The sequence below is a fragment of the Chiroxiphia lanceolata genome, chromosome 18, assembly GCF_009829145.1.
Source record: "Chiroxiphia lanceolata isolate bChiLan1 chromosome 18, bChiLan1.pri, whole genome shotgun sequence".
NCBI classification, from domain to species: Eukaryota; Metazoa; Chordata; class Aves; order Passeriformes; family Pipridae; genus Chiroxiphia; species Chiroxiphia lanceolata.
The window spans coordinates 14,225,872-14,244,594 of NC_045654.1; the positions used below are offsets into that span (position 1 = coordinate 14,225,872).

General features: G+C 45.0%; 1 protein-coding gene across 8 annotated transcripts in view; it reads left to right on the top strand.

Annotated features, from left to right (window-relative positions):
- The window catches only part of ARVCF (ARVCF delta catenin family member), a 239,979-nt gene that overhangs the window by 176,354 nt on the left and 44,902 nt on the right, over window positions 1-18,723 (top strand). For all 8 annotated transcript variants that reach the window (XM_032705632.1, XM_032705633.1, XM_032705634.1 and 5 more), the window contains 3 exons: window positions 987-1,170; window positions 15,085-15,202; window positions 16,436-16,607. In XM_032705632.1, coding sequence (XP_032561523.1) covers window positions 987-1,170; window positions 15,085-15,202; window positions 16,436-16,607 — 474 coding nt within the window. The remainder of the gene's footprint in view (window positions 1-986; window positions 1,171-15,084; window positions 15,203-16,435; window positions 16,608-18,723) is intronic.

Here is an 18,723-nt window from a genome sequence, read left to right on the forward strand (position 1 = left end):
ACAGGGAGCCTCAGGTTAATGTTGTATCTGCTGAGGAAGGATTTCCTGCGTGTTCTGTGGAATCCAGCTTTTCCATTTGTGTCTCTGAAATTCTGCTAGTCCTCACACTTCTCCTTGGAGAGCAGAAGTGTGTGTCTGGCTGCCTGCAAGTGTTGTTACTGACAGTTCTCAGATGGTGCCAGGCTGGGGCTGTGCAGAAATTGTCTCTGAAGTGAATGTTCTGTTTTAGTCCCACTCTAATGAGGAATACTGTCAGGACACTGGTACAGGTCTGCTGGGAAGCTGTATCACTTACCTAACACAGGGTACTTTGTAGTTGTAAAGCTGTTGTTCCATTATGCTGTTTTTGATGTTTGACTTCTGTCTGCTTTGCCTCATAATTGAGGTAAAAATGAAAAGACAGAGGAGTTTTGGGTTTCAGCTTCTTCAAGGAATCATATGCTTGTGGCACCAGGAGGTTTGAACACAGATATTGCCTGTGACAGGAAAATGTGAAAGTAAATAACAGAGAGGAGACTTGAATGAAATATTATGTTGTGCAGAAGATAAGCATAAGATCAATGATCCTCCAGAAATTCATCCCTCCCAGGACTTGCTCAATATATTTGTCTGCTGCACTGGATGAATTTTTACTTGAGGCATAGCTAGACTTTAAAGTGTTACAAAATTTGTATATAGCAGAAAAATCCTATTAATCTCCAATAGCACATCACTTTTATGTACTCTGTTTGTAGGGCTTGATGAGTTCAACAATATCCGTGTCTTGATAAAAATGTATCCATGCTTTTGAAAGGTTCTATTTCAGCAGCTGTGGCATTTTCCCTAAGCTAGTGCTGGTCTGGCTCCTCACCAAGTTGTTTTGCCTTTTTGTTTAGTTTTGTGCTTTAACCTTTGAGCGGTTCCCTGTGAATTCAGTGATCCTGTTTAATCTGGAGATTTTTAGTTGTTATTCTTTTGTTATTTAATAATCACTGTTTCTCCTGCAGGCACCCTGTGGAACTTGTCCTCCTACGAGCCTCTGAAGATGGTCATCATCAACCACGGGCTGCAGACGCTGACCAACGAGGTGATCATCCCCCACTCGGGCTGGGAGAGCGAGCCCAACGAGGACTCGAAGCCGCGCGACGCCGAGTGGACGACTGTGTTCAAGAACACCTCGGGCTGCTTACGGTGAGACACCTGGCACTGGGCACCTGGCACTGGGCACCTGGTGGCACTGGGCACCTGGGCACCAGCTCTGGGGCTGCATTTCATTGACAGGAGTCGGATCAGAAGGGAAGGATCCCACGTCCTTGTTTTTGCAGGGATATCCCCGTTCCAGTGGCCGCAGCAGCCGTGCCTGTGGGGGTTTGCCTGCCACAGACTCTCTTGTAGGACTCACCAGGGGGGTCTGTGCAGTGGGGTCAGTGTGAGGAGCAGGTTGTGTGTCCAGGTCAGGGGCAGAGGGTTCATGGAGGGCACTGTAGAACACATTGGAGGTGACCAGGTGAGGTTAAACCACCGAGCTGAGGACACAAAAGGCACTTTGCAATGTGAACTGTGCTGCAGGTGCTGAGAATCCCAATGACACTCACTGCAGTGGGGTCAGTGGCTGTTTCTATGAACTTTTAGTACCTTTCCTGCTTCCCTTGATGGTGCTGGTTTTATTTATTTGAAAACTGTGTTTTCAGATAACTCCCTCCTTGGGTTTTAGGTCCTTTCCCGTGAAAAGGCATTTTTTGCAGTTGTAAGGGAAGTAGTTTCCTGGAATTACACACACCTTGAAATATGGATCCAGTTTTAGCCTTTTGAGGACACACTCATATTTTAAGCAAAGGTGACTTAGGACCTATGGGAAATTAAAATTACTGACCATTTAGGAACCATTTAGGAACCTAGATATTCCTTCTACTTTTCCTTGCAAAGGAGCCTTTTCTTGTTAGATACTGTATTTGCACTTCTGAAAGCACCTCGAGAGCAGCACAGTACCTGCTGGAAGCTGGGGTCAGGAGGAGTCTGAAAACCTTGGAAGAACCAGTGTTCCCTGAACAGTGTTGTCTCTCATTTCATTTTGGAGATGAAACAGTGATGCCCAGTTTAGATTCTTCAGCTTTGTGATGAAGTCAATTAGTTTGAACAAAACTAATAAGGATTTGGCATCGTACCTGCTGTTGCTCTCAAGTGCACTTCTGTCAGAGTTCTGCTGATTAATGCAGGTTCAGAAGTTGGTTCATTTCTGTTTCTTGGGCTTGTGGTCTCTAAATTGCAATAACTATTCCCCTGAGTAACTTCACAAATGCAGAAAGTAATGAAAAGTGTTCTGAAAGGGCCCATTACTGAAATTATTTGCAGTCCCAGTGGAAGCTGAGGTCTGTTAAGCAGGCTCCAGACATGGGAGGGTTTTACTTACCAGTGTCTCATTTTCTAACAGTGTTCTGCAAGAGGAAATTAGTCATGGTGGGGGAATAAAAGGATTATCCCAATGAATGTGAGATTCTCCAGTAAGTGTAGACAATAAATTCATCATTAGTAGACTAGCCTAATCCACATCATAAAATTTTATTAGTATGTGGATCCACCTGAACTTCTGCATTCCAGGATATCTTTGGCTTTGTTGATTGTGTGGGGTTTTTTTTATTATTTAGCAGTAAGGCACTGGCTTTACAGGAAACACAAAAGCTTGTGCCCCTTTGGACAGTGTATTTCTAAAGTTAATGAAGAGGGGTGTGGAGCATAGTAGGAATGAGATATGTTAGAGAATTTGAACTTCCTGATGTTTAAAAGTGGTCCTGATGCACTTAAAACACATCAGGACAGCAGCCAGTGAATTAGGAGTGCTGTTGGTGCAGGGGAGTTGCAGTGAGATGAGTGAGTCCAGGACAGGACAGATGCAGGAGCAGGTGGATAGGAGCTGTCTTCCAGCTGATTCTGCTTCCTGAATATCACATACCTTTTGTAGGGCACTTCCAGATCTGGGCATGTAAATTGACATAGCAAAAGTAATTAACATTAAAACTGTTGGAAATAATTTTGCATTGTTTGTTGAAATCCTCTGCAGCTTATCCTTAAAAGCAGCAGCAAGATGTGCTGGTTAACACCAGCAGAGAATGAATTGTTGCAGCCATCTGTGTGACAGACGTCAGTGTTGAAAACCCCTTTGCCTACACTTCTCTCACTGACACAGTAGCTGCTCTTAGAAATCCAGTTTTCCATGAATGAAGCTTATTGCAGACTGCAGCCTGTTCCCCAGTTTGATATTTAATTGGGAGGTTAGTCCTCCTGGTAGTGTGCCAGCCTCCCTGATCCCCTTTGGAAGCGAGCCTCAGGTGTGGGCTGTGTTGTCTTCCCAAACAACAGAGACTCTCTGAGCTCCTGAGGTTTTGGGTGCCCTTGCAGTTCAGGTATCTAAGCAGCAGACAGGCATTATGCATGCAGGATGGTGTTCCTTTCAGGATCATTTTTTCAGTTAATGAAGTTTATCAACAGATGTGGGCGAGTTTGTTTCAAACTCAGTGATTCACAGCGTGAACTGCCAGTTAATTATTGCTTCCCTTTTTTTTTTTAAACACTGCTTACTCATCTTTACTTTGTTCTTAATCTGGGTCTCTCCTTTGATAATGTGGAGCCATGGAAACACTTATTTCAAAGTGATTAAAAACAAGTAATTAAAAAAAACCCAAACCCCACATTACAATTATTTACCTTTACCTCTGCTTCAAAACCTGATCCATCCCACTTTCCTTTCCAGTCCTCTGCTGTCAGCAGTACTGTTTTTCCTCTGTGTAGTTTGTGTCTCTCCCTCCTCACTCTGGGGGTTCAGGTCCTGGTTGGTGTGCAGGTGAATTGTATCCTCCTGGTCCCCTTGGCCCAAGTGCCTGGGATGGATGAACAGCTGGAATGACAGCCCAGACAGAGCTGCAGCAGGAATGGGGGGGTGCAGGGTGGCTTCTGCAGCAGGGTCAGTAATTGGGGCCAGTACCTGAGCAGAGATCTGAACTGCACCAGAGCTGGGAATGAACCTGACAGGATGAGAGGCATGATCCATGCCCTCTGCCCCTTGGCCAGAGCCAGGGCAGTTCCTGCCTTTGTACAGCCTGATTGACCCATGTCTGAAGGAACACCAGTCCCTCGGGGATGCTCGAGGCTGATTTTCCTTGTGTGGCCTCAGGACTGGACCTGTCTGAGCTGCCTTTGTCTGGGCATGGCTGAGTGACACTGGCCCTGGTCATTTGGAAATCAGAGGAGCTGCACAGTTTGTATCAGCAGGAAGGCCATTCATGTGCTCTCTTTTGCCATGTTACTGAACTCTGGGATTACCTGGGATCCTTGGCATTCCAAGCTGCCACAGGAACTCCACGTACACACACAGGGAGAATCAGAGGGAGAAGAGGCAGCTGATTGAAGTCTATATTGACTTTGGAGACAGTGTTTACTTGAAGGGCTCCTTCTGAAGTTAAGCCTACTTGCATGACAGTGTCCATGGTAGGGATCTTTTGAGTCCTGGCTTCATCTGGAGCGTGACTCGTGGGTTCTCTCTGCCATCTCACTCTGTACTTGACTTACTAAAAGCTCTGCTCAAATAAATCTTTTGGGAATGCTGTATTCCTCATTGCAAGCTTGGCAGCACATCCAATTTGCAAAGGATGGTCTGGTAATGAAATGTTTTGGATGCTTTTTCTGTAATCTTTACCAAGATTTCATAAACCAGTGCAGGTGATGGTAATTTTGTCTCCATTCTCATCCTGAGATCAGGAAAAAGATGCTTTGTTGCATTGCTGTGTTTTATTTCTAGGGGCAGACCCAATATGATGAATGGATCTGCAATATCCATAATCATTTTACTACTGAAAATGGTCATGAGCCTTGTGAGGGATTCTGCCTTGGGTGTAGTTCTCTAAAATAGAGGTATTCTTACATTCTGTTGAAGCTGATAAAAGAAACACGTATGGTAGAACTCTGGAAAGGAACAGTAAAAAACAAAGCAAAGTGAATTTTTGGTTATGAAAAAGTAGGACTGGGGAAGAAGTAAGGAAGACGTTTGGTGCTAGGAGGATCATTAAATATGCACAGATGTTCCTTCATTGCATTTACAGGTTTTATGTCTTCACATTGCATTTTATTCTTCTAGGTATGTGTAGAATGTCTGTTCTAGTTAACTGCCCTTTTTTTGTGGTCTTTAAAATCCTGAGTCCCTACTGGGGTTTGCATCCCAGAAGCATTTGTCTTCAAATTGTACTGCAGTTGAAATAATGCAATGGTTTGGTGCATCTTAACAAAACCAGTTTGTGACCCTTTCTACAGCTTTGACCCAGCCATTGAGGTGCTCTGGGAGAAGAGTATGAGCTGAGTTCTTGGGGGAGAGATGGAGCTGTGGCTCATGTGCACCCAGGCAGGGCCAGAGACCTTCACCAAGTCCCCAGGGTTCTCCTCAGGTGTTTCCCTGCTTTCCAAGGGAAGTGCTGGGTCTGTGGGTCAGAGCACTGCTGAAGTCACATCACCTTTTTTGTTTTCTGTGGAGATACCCATCATGATTCCTAGTTCTCTGGAAACTGCAAGGATTTTAATGGTTTAAAAATTAAATTCAGTCTAGGCTTAATTGCTGTTTTCTGCCTAATTACTTTTAATTCTCCCTTGGATTTTTTCACTTCTGAAGAGGACAGAGTAGAACTTAGTTCCTAAATTGCCAACTTTCTAGCCTGATTCCTGTGCTAAACTGACCTGCTGTCAACAAATGTTAAATGAATTAATTTGCATAGCAAACAGATGCAAAGTGCTCCTTTTTTCCACGGGTACCATCTGTAGCTGCAGCATTTCTTGTCAGTTCTCCAAGTACACAGAAATCCACATTCACAAACAGCCTCAGGGTTCAGAGCCCTGACCGTGCTGTGTGAACACAAACAAACTGCACCCACCTGACTTGCCCAGAAAACAGGTATTCTTCAGCTCAGGATTGCACAGAACAGCTTGTCCAACATCAGCTCCTGAGAAGGGAAGGGACATCCTGGTGGCTGGAGCTGGAACACGAGACCTGAGAAGTGTGGATTTATTTGCTGTTCTGCGACTGCACTGACATAATTACAGGCAAGATTAATGGTGTAAACCTTTTTGTGGTCTAACTTTTAATGGCCATCTCTCCTTCTGGTTTTGAGACTCAGGCTTCTGAGTGGATCTGGACTTCAGTCACTGATCTTCCCTTTCCTGTCTTTAATGTGGGACTGGCACCTCTGTCCGTGCCTTCCCCTGAAGCTGGTAAATACCAGCAGTTCAAGGATTTTGAAGGGGTTGATCCTAGAGACATTAACTGGGAATAAGCAATTCCTGTAGGTATAAATTAAGAGTTTGCTCCCATGGATGCAAAGCCTAAGAGGTCTGGTAAGCATGAGATAAAGACTCCGGGGATTCAGAGCCAGAAACAGAACTGCACCAGGCTGAGAAATGATGTTTAAGTGTCTGCAGGCTCCTCTTAGGTACTTCAGAGGAAAGACGACTGCAAGAGCTTGATGGTAAATCATTAATACTTAGGATGTGTCAAATAGAATTTTTTAATGAGAATGTCTTAAGCCTTTCTTTCTAAGGAGGGCAGAGAGCATTGTGCTGCCTGAATGTGCATCTTGTCCTGCAGATATGACTTGCTTCAGTCATGGGTAACAATGGCAGTGATGTGTTCCTTGAGTCCTCCTGTCTGTGTACTTGTGACCACAGTGTTTGTGTCCCACAGCACCTGCTGTTGTGGCAGGAGTGTGTGTGTCTGTGAGGCACAGGGGGGGACAGGAGGTTTGTCAAGCAACGTGTGCTCTTGTTTGGCCAGAAAAGATCTGTCTTTGCACCCTGGAAAAGATTCAGTGAGTGTATCAGTGAGACTGGTTGTGCCTGTCCTTTCTTCCCATATCAGTGAGACTGGTTGTACCTGTCCTTTCTTCCCATATCAGTGAGACTGGTTGTACCTGTCCTTTCTTCCCATATCAGTGAGACTGGTGTGCCTGTCCTTTCTTCCCATATCAGTGAGACTGGTGTGCCTGTCCTTTCTTCCCATATCAGTGAGACTGGTTGTACCTGTCCTTTCTTCCCATATCAGTGAGACTGGTGTGCCTGTCCTTTCTTCCCATATCAGTGAGACTGGTGTGCCTGTCCTTTCTTCCCATCTCTGCCGAATTTGAGGAGCGGAAGGAAGAAAGGCTGTCAAAGCCAGGTGCTTATGCCCTTCTTTCTTATTAATGATTAATGTGTGGCTTTTCTCTGAAGAGAAGTGCCTGGGAATTGGAGCTTTCAAAGTGCATTACTTTCAAGCTCTATCCATCTTTAGGTCCTGCAGGCATGATAACAGTGTGTGGTGGCAGTCACATAATATTTGTCCTGCGTGCACTCTCTGTACTGGAGGGAGCCTTCACCTCCAGCTGACTGAAGCAAGAAGGCACTTGAGTGCAAATCCTTGCCCTGGCAGAGCCGTGTGGTGCAGAGCAGAGGGCGGGAGGTGAAGTTCAGGTGATGCTGCTGCAGTGCTGCCAGACGAGCTGCCCTTGGTGCCGGGGGAGCTCTGCTCATCGGAGCGTGGCAGAACGAGAAGATGGGGAAATGTGGGGTTTCAGGTGCCAGCCTTTATTTTCTTTTTCTATCAGCAGCAAATTAGCATTAGTACAGAGCCCTCCTTGAGGCAGCTGCGCTTCTCCCCTGACTCCAGAGAGGGTTCTTCGACAAAGTCAGAAGGTTTTCCTTCTCACTCAGCGCGTTTCCCTATCCTCGGTCAAGTAGTCCTTTCCTGTGCTTTTGTGGGGCAGTTATTTAACCAAGGAGGCCTGGAGAGGACTCCTTCCAAAGCTTAGTGCTTCCCTGTCCCACCCAGAGGAGCAGAGGGCAGGTGCTGCCATCTCTGCCCACCCACCCACCGTGCTTGGAGGCTGCTGCACTCGTGCCGTTTGCAGAGTGGGTGCAGCCTTTGGGAGATTGCTGCTCCAGGTACTGGAGCCAAAGATGCTGTCAGTATTTTGGTGTGCAGCAGGTATTTGGGAACTGGACTTTCAGAGAAGGAAACAGAACCGAAATTTGCCTGTGAATCTTCACTTTGGAGGCAGCAAGCAGCACGAAAAAGGAGCTTATCTGCCCAACCCAGACTGGAAAAAATCAACTCAAATTAAAAACCCACACAAAAGAGAGGAGTGAATGAAGGCAGTTTCTTAATTAGCTTACTGATACTGTGCAGGATCACAGCATATGGTTGTCCTGGGGCTTATATGATGAGCAGAGCGTTTAATTCGTGCTAGTAAGGAGCTGTTAGGGTTCCTCCTGACAGTTCCTGGTGTTTAGCTTGTAATATAAATAAATTATGCATAGGTTTTAGCAGCAGAGACATAACCTAGTTACATGCAACCTTAATGCTTTACAATCGTATCTTGAAGTATAAATTTAAAGTTGTGCACTTGCTTATTGCCTTCTGTCATTACTTAGGAATGAATCTAGGTCCGTCCTCCCTTGGCTGTCAGGAAAGGGAATCTACAGAAACAGCTGCTGCTGTGCTGGGATGAAGAACAAGATTGTACCAAAGCTCTGCAGTCCCTATAATGGGCACAGTCTGTTTTGGAAGGCTTGTTGGACGAGATCCTTTATTAGATAAATGCCACCTCATTTTTGGGTTTTTGAGATTCTTTTCACGTGGCAGCAAAGGTGTGATAAAGCAAGGAGAGCCCCTTGGCCTCCCCTCAAAGCAGAGACTGGAATAGTTTGGGAGCTGAGTAGCTGCTGGGCATTATGGAATTCTTGTATGATGTGTTTCTCCATCATTTTGCATCCCAGGAGGACAGACTGTGCTCCTCTGGGGGGTCAGGCAGGAGGTGACCAGTCACATGTTACTGCAAAGGCATCACACCATGTCAGGAGTATGGAAAGCCACAGATGACAAGGTGCAGATGCAAAGTCCATCCTTTGTTAAGCTGTACTTTGAGCCCCTGCTTACTGCAGGGAGCTCCTGCAGGCAGTGCTGACATGGATATGAGACCATCCCAGTGTCCTTGTGGATCCCTTGCTCTGTGTCACTGGAGCACAGACTGAGCTCCTGAAGCCCTTTTTCGAGGGTGCCTTTTGGTGTGTCCTTATCTGAGCATTTGATCAACTAAACAAAACCAGTCCCTTTGTTCAGATAGCTGGAAGGGTTTACAGGCAGAGAAACTGGGGCTGCTCTGCTGCTGCTCTCTTGGGTCTGCCTGGTCAGTGAATGCTGGAGTGCAGCAGCAGTCTCCAGTGGGATCTCCTGCCCAGGCCTCAGACACATTTTCTCAGTTGAACAGCTGCTCCCTGCCCAACATCCCCATCACTGGAGCTCCACCAGCTTTCTGCTCATTTCAGTTGGACTTTGGCTTCTTTCTGCTTTCTGTACCATGTTCTCTGCTTCATTTCTGATTCAGCTGTCTGCTGCCAAACTCCACTGTGCTGTACAGAGCCCTCTGACCAGTGCTGCCTGGATCAGGCTATCTTTGTGTCACAGGCAGCTTCTTTCTTTTTCTCTCTTGTTTTCAGAACAATGAACTTAATACCAATTAAACTTTCTGGTATTTCAGGTGAACTGAAGTATGGAATTCTTTCTATTTCTGCATGAAATGATGGAATGATTTTTAATGTTGTATATTCCTCCTTTGAGACACACTGGACCTAGAAATGCACTGGGAAATAGACTACATTTACTACAACTATTATTGATCAGTGCCCTTTGGCTGGCATCCAAATAAAAATTTCTTAATTGTTGAAGCAGAGTGTGGGTGTGGAAGGGTGTTTGTATAGCAAGGGTTCTGCCTGCCAGAATAGGTGGACAGTACAGCTAATATATTTGTTTGACTTATGAGAAGCTTGTAGTTTCTTATCAGCTGAATTACACAGAACTCAGTGTCTGGACAGTGAAGCCTCGGGGCTGGTGCTGGTCATGGGGTGGTGAGGGGCATGTACTGCCTGTCAGCTCCACCCCAGCACTGCCAGAACTTACCCACTTGTGTGTGCCACTCATGCAGCCCCTCAGGGACCCCCCTCATCACTGGGAGCTCTCTGGCTCACAGATCACAGTGCCCAGATCTCCTGCAGCAGTGCTGAGACAGACTGAGGAGAGCAGTGCTGCTTTCCAGGCTGGCAATACAAAAATAGCTATTAGAAGGTTCTTTAGTAAGAAGTAGGATTCATTTGGGCAGTCTGAGACCCTGCCTCGTGCACAGAGGGGCTGTTGGAAGAGCTCATCTGTATCTCAGCTTCAGCTCTCAACCACAGTTCTTCCAGGGAAAGGTGGAAGTGTTAATAGAAGGATGTCTTAAAAAATTCCTGTTAAGCTTCCTGTGTATCTAAAAGCCAAAGTCTCCAGCCCGTTGTCTTTGTTCCCAGCTAGATCTTTAAACACAGTGCTTTTTACACCTGCTGAACTGGGCTGGGAGTTCAGCACACCCCCCACTGGAGTGGGGTGGTATTCCTGGAGTGACCAGGAATGCTCCAGCACCCAGCTTCATCTGCAGCACTGTGGTACAGCAGCTGAGGGACCTCTCCAGCCAAGGGCAGACACAGCAATAGCTTTGGAAATACTGGTTTGAATGTTCAGAGAAAAATGTGTCTCTGGTCATTGTATTTTCAAGTTTCTCTTTATCATCAAAACACCCCAACCCCAAAGCTCTGCGTGTCTGCTCTGTCTTTGGGGTGTCAGGGGGAGCACAGGGGCATTGCCCCATGACTGCATTGAAACAGTGCCAGTTAAGTACCATTATCTCATTACTTTTAAATCTCTTCCTCTTGGAGATAATTTTGGTATGTGTATGTTGCTACAGACATGAGCAACAGCTCACCTGTCCTAGGGGTGATAAATGTTCTGTTCTGCAGAGGTAAATATGGCATTCAGAATTGCATATTATTAAGATGACTGTCTGATGATAATGATGAGCTTATCTAAGGCAGGAACAAATTTCTCACCAGATTCCCCTCCCCCTTCTGAAGTCTTTAATACCAACAGACTGGATTCTTAGCCGGGTGTGTTTCTATGCTGGTAGTTACTTACTTTTATTTAACATTTACTTAGTGCCTTTCTGTTTTGTTTTCCCAGGGAAAGCATATATTTTAACATCCTCACAAATCCTCTTTCACCAGTCCTGGCTACTGACTGGACTCTGAGAATTTGAGGAAGAATCCAGGTTGCTTTTTCCAGCTAAAGGCTTGGGGTGTAAAATCTCTGGAATGAGATTTGTGCTTTACTGTTTTACATAAAATCAGTCATATATTTGGGTTCCTTCCTGTGTACTTTGAGTCACATGGGCAGTAATTCAGTGGTTTACTCCTAGAATTGTTCTTCAGAGTGTGTTGTATATATTTACAGTAAACACACTGTGAAGGTTGTTACTGCCCTTTGCAGTGTGACATAAGAAAGACAATACTGTTTTTAAAATACATTTTTCATTTAATAAACTCTTGGAAAAGTGTTGAAAAGCAGGGGAAGTCAGGGAAGGCAGCAGAGGCTGTTCTGGGGGTGAAGAGACAAGGCAAGGGAAGCAGACTGTACAGAACACCAGGGGTGAATGGCAGGTCTCATTTGTCACTGACCTGTGTAAAAATAGTTTGGGTAGTTCCTCCTCACTATTCCCACCCATTTGGACAGGCACTCAACTTTATTTTCATTTATGATGGGATTTTGCCCATCATCAGTGCTTTGAAGGCCCTGCAGAGTTCCTTCTTCAAGTTGTTCAGACTTTAAAAGTATCTTTGACTGACATCTGTAGAGGTTTTTGATGCTGAATTGCCCCAGCAAGTAACTCAGTGAGATGACATGTTTAATTCTGAAGTCTCTGTGTTGCAGTTGTTGCATGGCAGCCTGGCTCCTCAGTAACGGGGTGCACAGCCCCTCAGCTGGGGGCTTGGCTCCTTTTCTGTTCAGTGTCCTGTGTGAAACACTCCAGCCACTGAAGAATGACTTCTCTTCTGGGACAAAGCAATACTTGTCCAGTGTGTAGGACAGTTCAGTGAAAAGCAAACCCCTGTGCTTTATCCAAGTCTGGATGCCATGTGCTGTGTGTCTCTGTTGCCTGAGTTCCCAGGGGTGTCTGGCCTGGGTGATGCTGTGCATTCCCTCTGTGGAGTGTCCCCTGTGTCTGGTTGATGGCAGATCCTCTGAGAACGTGGGCTGGCACTGGCTGCCTCTGGTGATTTCCCTCACTCTGGGGAGAAGGATGTTTAGAAGAAACCTTGCTCTCAAAGCTTTGGAAGGTGGTTTAGTTACATCTTCCATTCCATCACATACAATGGATCTGTAGGGTGCACCAGGAATAATTCCAGTGCAGATGCAAAGTGATTGTTGTGGCTGTGGGCAGTGGAGCAGTGTCAGGGTGGCTGTTCCACTGCAGTTCCTGTCCCCATTGGTGACCAGTGCCAGCAGGAGCCCTCTGGCCCATGTCATCCCTTTGTCTCCGTGCTGCAGCCCCTCCTGATGGGAATCTGGAGCTGGGAATCTGACTGATGACTGACTACTGGGTGATTTTTTTCAAGGATAGTATAGAGTCTTAACACCCCGAGGCATAAATGCAGCCTGCCATTTTCCTGGGTTGCAGGGACTTGAGCAGGTTACTCTGGATTATGGAAATCACTCCTGGGGGCACTGGGATTGCCAGATGAGAATTTAGTCCAAGTGCACTGTCTTCATTTTCACCGTGCTCAGCTTTACTCAGTGCTTAGAGATGTTTGGCATCCTCGTGCCTGGATCTGAGACACAAGTGTTCCCCCAGGAACTGGGAGGTCTCTGCTGCCTTGTGCAGTGCTGGAGCAGCAGCAGGAGCAGGTTCTGGAGGCAGGAGCTGATCTCACTGGGCTCAGTGCTCTGAGCTCAGCCTGGACTGCTGGGAGGAGAAGGAGAGCTGAGCTCTGCCGTGGCTCTGGGTCACAGCCACACACAAGGAAATGGGCTTTGGTTTTCCATGGTAGAGGAGTCCCCTGGGCTGCAGGAACCTCACTGCCCAAGGAGGGAGGACTAACAAAATCCCAGGAGTTGGGTGTTCACAGAGCAGATGTTTCTGCATGACATGCTCATAAGGATTTGTTTTCTGAAGTGTTAGTTACAACATTAAAACTACAAAGTTTGATGGCTGCATAACTTGGCTATAGCATTAATTAGCTCTTAACTTGATCCTGCTGAGTTTTCATGCTTATTTATGTGTGATATATGTGGAAAGTTTTTCTTGAGGCATTAATTTTCAGTAAATTTTTCTACAGTTAAAGAGACAGTAAGTGGTATCAGCAAGCTACACTCCTACTGATGCACTTCTATAATATCTTTTTCAATTGTAACCTTATCAATGTCTACCTTAATATTAATCCCAGTACAGATCAAGAAATAAGAAAGCAGGATACAGAATAGTGTGATGCTGTTGATAACTAAAGTAGTAAACCAAATGTGCAGTGGCACAAATGGACCATAGAAAAATCTCTTGAGAATGGGCCGTGGGGCCAGAAAGGTGTGAAGGTTGGGCGCTTTTTTGGCTAAATTTGATTTTTTTTTTTTTTGAAGTCTGCAAGTGTTGCTTATGGATTTTAACTCTCTTTCTTAAGACTTAATGAGGGAATAAAAAACGTGATACACAGCTCCAGATAAGACCAGTTATAGTGCATTTCTGTCACTATGAAGCTTAATAAGTAATGTTCCATGTTAACAGATGTGCTTGGAGGTGGAGCTGCTATCTTTTATTGTTGTAACTCCTGAAAGGTATCACAGAGAATTTGAATTCTAATTTCAGTTTCATAAAGACTTGACATTAAAATTCACAGTTGTGTTTTTTGTACAAAGGGATTAGTGCAGCTGGAGATGGAAAACAGCATGTAGAATTCTCTTCCATATATCCTGTGGAATCATTTTAATATCCACTTCACCTGCCTTTATCAGCCGTTGCTGGAGGTGAGGCTGTGTGTTAGGATGTGGGGAAAGGAGTCATTTATCTCTGCATTTCATTGGTGTTCTTAATTGAAAGTTAATGTGCTGTTACAGCAACCAGCTCACAATTAAGTGCCTTCAGATTGTGAGAGGTGTCTGAGAAAATGTGGGGTTTCCTACTGTCCATTTACCAGAGCAGCCTCCTGGGTGAGCAGGGACATGGGAGGGGACTGGGATTGGTTTGATGATTGCCTGGAGATTGGCAGCCCTCAGACAGATTACTTAAAAAGAAAAATTGGTTGCTCAGTCCTGAGAGCAGAAGGTAATGATGGTGTCCTGAGCGTTTGAGAACAAACCTTACACAGGTTTGTGGGATTCAGAGGCCCTGAGAGTTGTCTGTGTTATCATGGAAATTACTGCATTTCACCTTTGAGAAGACCTTCCATATAGGTTTGTTCACCAAACAATGTTAAGAATAATTTTGTCAATTCATTTTTCCCCTCAAAAAAAAGAAGAAAAAAAGAAATGGACTTGAATTTTATTTATTGGGTAATGACAGGTTGATGCTTGTGCAAGCCTGGGGCTTTGGTATGCAGTGCTGCATGACTGCTGGACAGGCAAGGCCAAGTTCACAGGTTCCCTCTGACAGTTTCTGCAGTCACTGATATGTGCAACTCTAACAACTCCAGTAGCCTCTCACTCTGTCTTGCATCTTCTACCTGTGCCATTCTCTTGTGCAATATTTTGAGAAATTCAAAGCCACATAAAGTGTCATCTTTTACTTGCTAAGTGTGACTGAGCCAGGCTTTGTGCTGAACCTGCTGCACACAGCCTTTTCAGTGGCTGTGAATATTGCTGAGCAATCTTGTGGCTTTGCTTGTTTTTCCTAAGGTAGTAAAAAATCAGAAGTACCGGCTTTGACATTAAATTCTTGGTTTGCATATTGGCTCTGAAAACTCTGGCCCAGTTTAAGGTGTATGACTGGACTCACCAGGAAAGCAGAGAACTGTGTTTGTAGCACCTCTGTGACTGTGTTCCCCTTTGTGTTCAGGTTCAGGGAGCTGCAGATGTGCACTGCCCATATTTTACTGAGATCTAGTAGGTTTGTCAGTCTACTTTGCCTCCTAATTGTTCATCCAAGGTGATGAGATCGTAATAATTGTAGGATAAATCAATGCACCTTCAACTTTATGGTGAAGGTTACAGGGCTAAATTGTCTTTTAACTCTCTCCTGTCAGGAATGTCAGTTCAGATGGAGCAGAAGCACGCAGAAGACTGAGGGAGTGTGATGGCTTGGTGGATGCCCTCCTTCACGCTTTGCAGTCTGCGGTTGGCAAGAAGGATACAGACAATAAGGTGAACTTGAATATTAAAACTTAGTGGATATTTCCATTAATTTAGGTTGAAGTGTTGCACTGGGATCCAACTTCTCTTTGCTAGTATCAGAAGAGGATTATGCTGGCCTCAGAAAATAGAGCAATTATCCTCCTCTCTGGTATCCATGGTACCATGGTGGGTACCAGCAGGATGTTGCTGTTTCCTTCCATGGCTGAGGAGGGGAGCAAAGGCTGGTGGCTGAGAGATGGGGAGAACAGTCCTTTATTGTCAGGGACATTATTGCTGTTGTTCTGCATTACTTAACTGGCATTTATAAGGCAGTCTCCAAATCAGAATTGAGTCCCATTTGCACAAAGCAGCACAGGAGTCAGTTCCCATTTTAAAGACTTTATTCAGCACCATCTGTAAAGACTGTAGTGCACAGACATTGAGAAATGCCTTCAGACCTACAGCACTTTCACTGTGGCTGTTTTTTGGTGCAGATTTTATTAACCTGTTTTTATCTTCATCTTATCCCGTGGCACTTAAAAGTGTATTTATATGCATAAGGAATATCATAAGTTTAACCTGTTTAAATAAAAGCACACTGTTGCTTTGTAAGGTCTGTAAAGCATCATTATTTTACTCCTTTTGAGTCCCACCATGTAATGGCCCATACAGGAGAGTTATAAAGCCCTGTCACTTAATCAGGTAATTTTGGAACTGGATTTTGTAACCACCTGGTGGTTTCCTTTGCAACCTACAGGGATTTGCTCTTGTCAGACCCGATGTGCTGTGGATTAGCTATTGCTGCAGGACAACGTGTGTTCTCATTGAAATCCCCCCAGGGCCTAGGTTTTGACCCAAAGAAAATTTAATAAAATGGACCCCTTGGGGATTGTGAATGTTGGAAGAACGAGAGAGAGGCTTGTATTAAAATCAGATCCTTATATGATCTTTTTCTGCTGTGTGTTTGATCTTTTGATGAATTATATTCTTTGTTAAGATCAAGTGGTATTTTTGATTAGAGAGTTTTCATTTTGAATGGGTGCTATTTATGAAGTGCTTCACTTTTCAAAGAAAAAAACTGGGTCTAGAACAAGAATGAACTTTCATTTAAGGATCTTGTCTAAATCTTCCTCGAAAGCTGCGTTTTTTCCCTGGGACAGGTGGGCCTTTTCTTCATCTCCTCCGAACCCTCCACTGTACAATATAGTGGCCTGTAAATAAGAGGGTTCAGGACTTCTTGTAACACCAATTTCTCTGTGACAGTCTGTGGAGAACTGTGTGTGCATCATGAGGAACCTTTCCTATCACGTCCACAAAGAGGTCCCCGGAGCTGATAAGTACCAAGAACTAGATGCGGGTCAGACCACGGGCACAGGAGGCTCTCAGAAGAAGAAGAAAGATGATGCTGGTTGTTTTGGTGGAAAAAAAGCTAAAGGTATGTGTTGCAGAGAGCTCAGAACTGGAAATGGGGTAAACATTGCAGTGCACCTTCATCGTGCCAGTGTGGAGGGATGCAGTTTGGGGAGGTCCATGTTTGCAGTATCATGGCATGTGTTTATCCCCTGTGTTGCATCACTACTAAATATTTGAGATTTTTTTTCCACGATTGATGTAGTTTTGTTTGGTTTTAAATAGGAGTGGTGCATGCTGACAGGTGACACTGCTGTTGGAAAAAGGTGGATGTGCTCTGCCTCCCCTCTGCCTTCCTGTGTTCTTATATCTGTCAAATCTATGCTTAGTCCACTTGCTTGGCTGTGTTGCTTGTGTGCCAGGCTCAGGAGGCCAGGCCAGCATGCATCCATCCATCCCTGGGCATGGCATGCCTGGCTGGACATCTTCCATGCCCCCGGTCTCTCATACTTGAAAACAAGACTGAAAACCTCCCCTCCCACTCAGCCAAAATGTAAACCTCCTAATTCAGTCACTCTTTCAGTAATTTAAATTGCAAACATGATTTTGTAGCTTTTAATTGTCATTCACTTTTAGACCTGTTCTCTCCTCTGGGGCATGAGTGTTGCAAATGAGTTTCATTATAAGAGAGGATTAATAGTCTCAGTAAAACCCCTTCAATGTTTCCTTCACAAAGAGACATTCAAATTATATCCGTTTTCTTTGTTGTTTTAGAGAAACTGCTATTCTAGACTGAATTCTGTTTTCTTTGTTGTTTTAGAGAAATGACTATTCTGGATGAATTCAGAGATAAAGTAATTCAGTTTTCTATCTTGGCTTCATTCTCCTCATTCATGTGTACACACATCCTGCCTTATTGTTTATAGCCAGGTAGCAGAAAGGGTTTTGGCCCTAAAGAGCTGACATGGAACTGTTTGAGCTTGACAGGCTGTGTGCTGCACATGACTCTCTCTGTGATCTGACCTGTGCACTATTCAAATGCTGTGTCTGCATGGGTGTTAGGGAAGTCATCAGTGGGAACTTGCTTCTGCAGACTAGTCTGTCATCAACTAGATTTAAACTGCTTCTTTGAAAAAAAAAAATTAAATTGATGGGAATCTTTTAATGACTGGGGGGAAAACTAAAGAAATGATAGTACCTGGCTGGGCAGCCTGCTCTCCCAGTGAGTGAGTGACCCTGCAGTGATGCCCTCTGGAAACCTTGCATGTTCTGGGGCTCCAGCCTGTTCTGCCACTTGCAGTCCCTGTTTTGTGGCTCGAGAGCAGCCCAGTCAGGGGGAACATTTTTGGCCATGAAGCTCGGGGTGCCCTGGGGGAGCAGGGCAGTGCTGGTGGGGGGCTGTCCCCACCCCCTCGAGGGCAGTGCCAGGGGGCTCTCAGGTGATGTCCTGAGTCGAGTGTCTGCTGCCTCTGGGCCGACCTGGAGAGACACCTTCGGTGTCTGCACGCCCAGGGAGTGCTGGGTATCATCTGAAGCATCAAGGCATGTCTTTTTGGACAAATTGGCCTCACAGTCATCTGATGCTGTGGATTGCAGTGAGCAGTGCAGGCACTCAGTGACAGCCTGGGTTTGTCTCTGTGTGTTCAGCAGGAAATTTCCATTTCCAAAGAAAATTTTAATGTTTTTTTCCCCCTTTTTGCAGCGCTCTTTTTAAAATGTGCTGTTCCCCAGAGGGAGATCAGCTGGTGATAATGCTGAGCTCACAGCTGCTAGGATGTAGGTCAGAAGGGTAGAGGGTAACAGACTGTTTGTTGTGTTTACAAAGTAAAAATCAAAATCCATTCGTAAATGTGCTTTTAAAATCATAAGCAGAGGCTCCCTTATCTCGCTGTTAAATGTACGTGGGTACTGGTCTGAACCTGCCTTAATTTTTTCAGTCTAGGACTTTACAATAGATCAATTCTTTCTCTCCCTTCTTGTTCACTTAATCCTGCAGTGTTTCCATGTTTATTTTATTTCATGGTCATTGATCACAGCATTTCAAACACCTTTGCAAAGGGCTAGTCATCCTTCCGTGCCCTCAATTCTGTGAGCACCTTTTCATTTAATGAAAAGAGAAAGAAAAAAAAAACGTGCAGAAAAAGATTGGGGTTTTCAGCAGGAACAAAAGGGAGAAAGTGGAATATCTTGTTTTGATTGGG